General features: G+C 43.4%; 1 protein-coding gene across 2 annotated transcripts in view; it reads right to left on the reverse strand.

Annotated features, from left to right (window-relative positions):
• Window positions 1–4,325, reverse strand: part of TKTL1 (transketolase like 1) — a 28,239-nt gene extending 23,914 nt beyond the window's left edge. The window contains exons 1-2 of one of the 2 annotated variants that reach the window (XM_043897722.1): window positions 4,305–4,325; window positions 3,946–4,099 (exon numbers count right to left, since the gene is read on the reverse strand). In XM_043897722.1, the coding sequence (XP_043753657.1) occupies window positions 3,946–4,079 (134 nt within the window). In that variant the 5' untranslated portion in view covers window positions 4,080–4,099; window positions 4,305–4,325. Of the gene's footprint in view, window positions 1–3,945; window positions 4,183–4,304 lie in introns of those variants that run through there. The other variant, XM_043897721.1, reaches the window with a different exon arrangement.
• Window positions 4,326–6,000: the final 1,675 nt, after the last annotated feature.

Below are 6,000 nucleotides of genomic sequence, written 5' to 3' on the forward strand. Positions count from 1 at the left end.
ACAACAACAAACATAAACCAAGTGGGACTGAGTCAAATTCTTCATGGCAAAGGAAACCATCAACAAAATGCAAAAGCAACATACTGAATAGGAGAAAAGTATTTGCAAATCACATATTTGATAAGGTGTTTATACACAAAATATATAACAAACTCACACAATTTCATAACAACAAAAAATCCTATTAAAAATGGGCAATGGATCTGATAGGCATTTTCCCAGAGAGGATAGACAGCCAAAAGGCACATGAAAAGGTACTCAATGTCACTGATCATCAGGGAAATTGCAAGTCCAAATCACAGTGAGATATCCCCTCACACCCATCAGAATGGCTATCATCAAAAAGGTGAATTAACAAATGCTAGCAAGGATGTGCAGAGAAGGCAATGGCAACCCACTCCAGTTCTCTTGCCTGGAAAATCCCATGGACAGAGGAGCCTGGTGGGCTGCAGTCCATGGGGTCGCGAAGAGTCAGACACGACTGAGCGACTTCACTTTCACTTTCACACACTGGAGAAGGAAATGGCAACCCACTCCAGTGTTCTTGCCTGGAGAATCCCAGGGACAGCTGAGCCTGGTGGGCTGCCGTCTACGGGGTCGCACAGAGTTGGACATGACTGAAGTGACTTAACAGCACAAGGATGTGGATAAAAGGGAAGCCTGTGCACTGTCAGTGGGAATGTACACCAGAGCAGAACACCGCTATGTTCACAGCAGCATTATTTATAGTAGCCAAGCCATGGAAACAACCTAAGTGTCCACTGATAGATGAATGGGGGATTTCCCAGGTTAGGAAACTATGATCCCACATGCTGAGCCACCAAAACTAAGTAAATAAACAAAATATAGAATTTATTTTAAAAAGATGAATGAATAAAGGAGATGTGTGGTACATATATATGATATAATATAATTCACTCGTAAAAAGGAAATTCTGTCATTTGTGACAACATAGATGGACCCTGAGAATATTATTCTAACTGAAATAACTCAGAGAAAAACAAATACTGTATTATCTCTTACATGTAGACTCTAAAAACAAAACAAACAAAAAAACCACACCAAACGTCCAAACTCAGAGAAGATCATCGGATTTGTGGTTACCAGAGGTGGGGGTTGGGGGGAGCTGGAATTGGATAAAGTTGTCAAAAGCTACAAACTTCCAGATATGAGAAGTAAAACACAACTAAATGACTATAGTTAACACTGCTGTATGATATACACTTGAAAGTTGTTAAAAGAGTAGATCCTGAGTTTTCATTACAGGGAAAAAACATTTTTCTTTTCCATTATTTTAAATCTATGAGATGATGGATGGTAAATAAACTTGTGGTCATCATTTTACAATATATTTAAGTCAAATTATTATGCTAATATATTAATGCTGTGTGCTCAATTGTTTAGTTGCTAGGTCGTGTCCCACTCTGAGTGACCCCATGGACTACAGTCTGCCAGGCTCCTCTGTCCATGGGATTTCCTAGGCAAGAATAAATACTCAAGTGGATTGCTATTTCCTTCTCCAGGGATCAAACCCTCATCTCCTGCATTGGCAGGCAGATTCTTTACTGCTGAGCCACCAGGGAAGCCCCGTGTGCTCAATTACATCTCAATGAAAGTGGGAAAGAAAATTTTTTTTGGGGGGGGGGGGAGAAAATTTTTAAAAACCCCAATGAATAAAATGCATTCTACTACCTAAAATGAATTTTTTTTAGGAAGTAAATGGTCAGACTGAGAAGTTTCTCATGGTGGAATAACTTGAGGCCCTTATAGAATGAAGCAACCCTTGCTCTTAAAAAAGCAGCTTTCATGGGCATCCAGGCAGGCACTCTAGAGCCCTGCCATGCCCCAAAAGTCAGAAGAGTAAGATTTTAAGTGCAGCTCATGTGTATTACTAATCTCCCCTTTCAAATTTCACAATACAGAAAATGGAGAGAGAAACCTCTTGGCTTTGCAAGTATCCCCTAAGTAGATGCTCCTGTCAGAGATCTCTTGAGAAAATGTAAACCATTATTAGTTTAGAAGGTGAAGGGAGCAAAAATAAGTGTAAAAAAAACAAAAACAAAAACAGAACCATGCACATCTCCATGACAGGGTGAAGTTAGAAGTCAATAATACAAGGAAAATGGTAAAGCTTACACTTCTGTGGGAATTAGGCAACACACTATTAAAATAACTTTACATGCAGTATAATCCGTAAAAATATTGAATCACTGTATTATACACCTGACATTAATATTGCAAGTCAACTATAATTCAATTTTAAAAGAAAACAAAAATCCTCCACAGTGTACTTAAATGAATAGGTCAAAGAAGAAATTGCAAGAAAAGCTGATAAACTTTTAGAGACAAATGAAATACACATTATACCAAAATTTGTGGGATGTGGCAAAAGCAGTGATGAGAGAAGTTTATAGCTGTAAATTCTTGCATTAAAAAAGAACTATCTCTGGGAATCCCCTGGCAGTGCAGTCGTTGGAACTTGGCGATTTCACTACCCTGGGCCCTGGTTCAATCCCTGGTCCGGCAACTAAGATCCTGCCAGCTGCACGGTGAGGCCGATAAATAAAATAAATTAAAAAAAAAAAAAGTCTCTCAAGGGAAAAAAGAGAACACCCAGAAAACAAACAAACAAAAACAAACCTAGGTGCACAGTGAAAGAAAGTGAGCTCGCTCAGTCCTGTCCAACTTTTTGTGACCCCATGGACTGTAGCCCGCCAGGCTCCTCTGTCCTTGGGATTTTCCAGGCAAGAATATTGGAGTGGGTGGCCATTTCCTTCTCCAGAGGATCCTCCCGACCCAGGGATCGAACCTGGGTCTCGTGCACTGCAGGCAGGCTCTTTACTGTCTGAGTCACCAGGGGAAGCCCTTAAGTTCACAACTTACTAAAAAACGCAGAACTAAACCAAAGCTACCAAAATGGAAAAAGTAATAAAATGTTAGAGCAGAAACAAATAGACTAGGAAAACAATGTAGAAAATGAACCAAAACAGAAGTTGGTTCTTTGAATAGATTAACAAAATTAACAAACCTTTAACTAGAGTAAATGGAAAAGAAAACTACTAAATGTACTAAATCAGATTTGAAATTACTAATTTCATTTCAGGAATGAAAGTAAGGCTATAACCATCAATTCTACAGCCATAAAAAGGACTATAAAGTACTGCGAACAACTGTATGGCAATAAATCATTCAACCTATAAGAAATTTCTAGAAACAAAATCGAAGAAGACTGATTCACAAAGAGAAAAATCTGAATAAATCTACAATACGGAAATTGTATCAGTAGTGGAAAAGCTCCATGACAAAGAAAAACTTTGAACTTGATGGCCTCACTGCTGAATCCTCAATTCTCTTCCAACTCTTCCAGGAAAAAAACAAAAAACCCTGAAGAGAACACGTTGAAACTCACTCTGGGCCAGAATCGTCCTTATACCAATACTAAAGGCAGACAAACACCTTCCAAGAAAACTAACGGCCAATATCTTTTATGAATATTGACAGAAACATCTTCGACAAAATACCAGCAGAAGCAACAGTCCCCCTTTGCTCGGATTCTTACTTCCCCATCACTTTCTTTCAAGCTTTATTTCTCCGAACTCCACCTTCTGGGTTCGAGGCCTTGGTGTCGAGGACACCTCCTCACACAAACAGCGCCAGGCCGCTCCCGCTCCCACGATAGCCGCCCGGGCCATGCGCTCCGCCCGCCGCGCCCGGACTCCTCTCCGTTAACCTGAGAGGCCGGAGGCCCCGGGCCGCCACTGTCGGCCGGCCACGGGCTCTAGAGGGGTGGCTGCCGGAGCACGTGGCGGCCAAACCCGGAGAGCGTGAAACGGGGCCTCCACAACCGAGCCCTCCCCGCCCCGCGACAGCTCCCTCAACTCTCTCCACAGGCGTCCCCTCAGGGCTAGCCACCTAACGACCCGAGCTTCGACGAGGGCGCCTTACCCAGAGCTCGAGGCGCAGGTGGCCCTGATGGAATGGATGCGCAGGCGATTGGCCATGTCCCGCAGAATCTGCAAAGTCTTCGCGTCAGGTTTGGCTTCGTCCGCCATCGCGGTGCTCGCCTCAGCGTCGGCCATAGCTGCGAACACGCCCGCGTCTGAGGAGCAAATGCAGCGGAGTGTGCTGCGTGGCGTACAAACGCGCCGCTCCCTCCGCGCGCCGCTCCCTCCGCGCGCCGCTTCTCTCCTCGTTCCGCGCGCCGCTTCTCTCCTCGTTCCGCGCGCCGCCCCTTCCCCGCGCCGCTCCCTCCGCGCGCCCTCCAATCCCACGCATTTTGAATATTTGTCATTCATATGTCGCACATTATTCGAGATGACTTGAGATTAGTCCTTTGTATCTGCCCTTGTCCTGTCAGCTCAAAGAGAGCTGCCTCAGCACCAGCACCGGAGTCTACCTTGGGGGTGGGTGATAAAAAAGATAAACTTCTGGAACTAGATGCGATGGTTGCGAGACGTGTTGACTCGAATAACGGAGGGCCTGTGCGTTCACAAGCTTTAAAAGAGTTACAGTGGTTAAGTTTGTTTTGTGCATTTTCTCACACTATGATAAAAGCCACGCTGGAATTTTCCAGTTGGCAGCTGCCCCCTTTCCAGCCCCACAGAAGCCCAACGTCGGGCGGTGGCGTGGCATGGCGGGGTGGGGGGGAGGGTGGGGAACGCGGTTCACAAAAGGTGAAGCGGTCTGAGCGTCTTGAGGCAGCAAGGCATTTCTGCACGGACCTTGTTTCTTTTTCTAGAATCTTCTGTACTTCAAACCCCGCCGAACCAACCCATCAGCAAGGCCACGGAGCTCGTCCCTGTGACTCTGAGGTGCTCTTCCGTGGTCCCCCGGTACCTTCTCTGCACCAACACACCCTTATTTCAGCCACTTAGTTCAAACCTGCTGCTCTCCCGAGAGCCCCTACAGTGGCCCTGAAGGCGGCCAGGGACCCACGTCCTTGCTGGGTTAAAGGCTTCGTGTTGTGATAATGGCGCAATGAAACCCAGAACCTCTGTGTCATTCTATTTGCAGTTATATGAGTGCGCTTTTCCCCAGGCCCCGTCAACAATGAATATTGTTCATCTTTTTAATGTCCGGCCTTCTGATGGATAAGGAAACCATTTTCAATAATTTGTTTCATGTCTGTCTGATTTGCTTCCAGTTGGACATTTTTTGTACGTTTACTGGCATTCGCAGTTCATCCTTTCTGAACTGCCTGTTACAACCATTTACTGTTTTTATGTTTGGTAAATTCTTTTTAGCTTCCTAATTTGTAGGAATTTTAAAAAATATTATGTTGATTAGTCCTTTGTCTCTTACAGGTATTGCAGATCTTTTAATCCGTTGCTTTTTAAAAATATTAATGGAGATACTTTTCTTTTTTGGCAACCCCTGATGGGTTTATGTGAGGAGGCTCAGGGAGTTGATGATGGACAGGGAAGCCTGGCATGCTGCTGCAGTCCACGGGGTTGCAAAGAGTCAGACACGACTGAGTGACTGAAGTGAACTGAATGAGTTTATTAGGAGATATTTTATTTTTAAGGAGCAAATGTTTGAAACAAGCTGAAATGTTGCTTCTTTTTAATTTTATACTTCTTTCATTATAAGAAGGTTTATAGATTAAAAAAAAAATTAATGTACATGTACAGTATGTGAATCTTTTCCTTTATGGCATTTTGGCTTGAGATTTGTTCAGAAAGATGTTCTCCACACAAAGGTTATAAAAAAATTTCCTGTTGTGTTCTTCTGATACCTTTTTAGTTTCATTTTTATGTTTAGTACTCTGTGCTGTCTCGGCTTTCTTATTATTGTTTAGTCACTAAGTCGTGTCCAGCTGTTTTTGACCCCATGAACTGCAGTATGCCAGGCTTCCCTGTTCTTCACTATGATATAGAGTCACTGATAATCACATCTTATTGCCATTCTATTTTATATTTACTCTGATATCTCATTTAATTTTGTTCCTCCTTTCCTTCTGCTTTTTGGATTAATCGAGTTCCTTTCTTTCTTCCCTTGGTT

This window comes from Cervus elaphus, chromosome X (assembly GCF_910594005.1).
Source record: "Cervus elaphus chromosome X, mCerEla1.1, whole genome shotgun sequence".
In the NCBI taxonomy this organism is placed as follows: domain Eukaryota; kingdom Metazoa; phylum Chordata; class Mammalia; order Artiodactyla; family Cervidae; genus Cervus; species Cervus elaphus.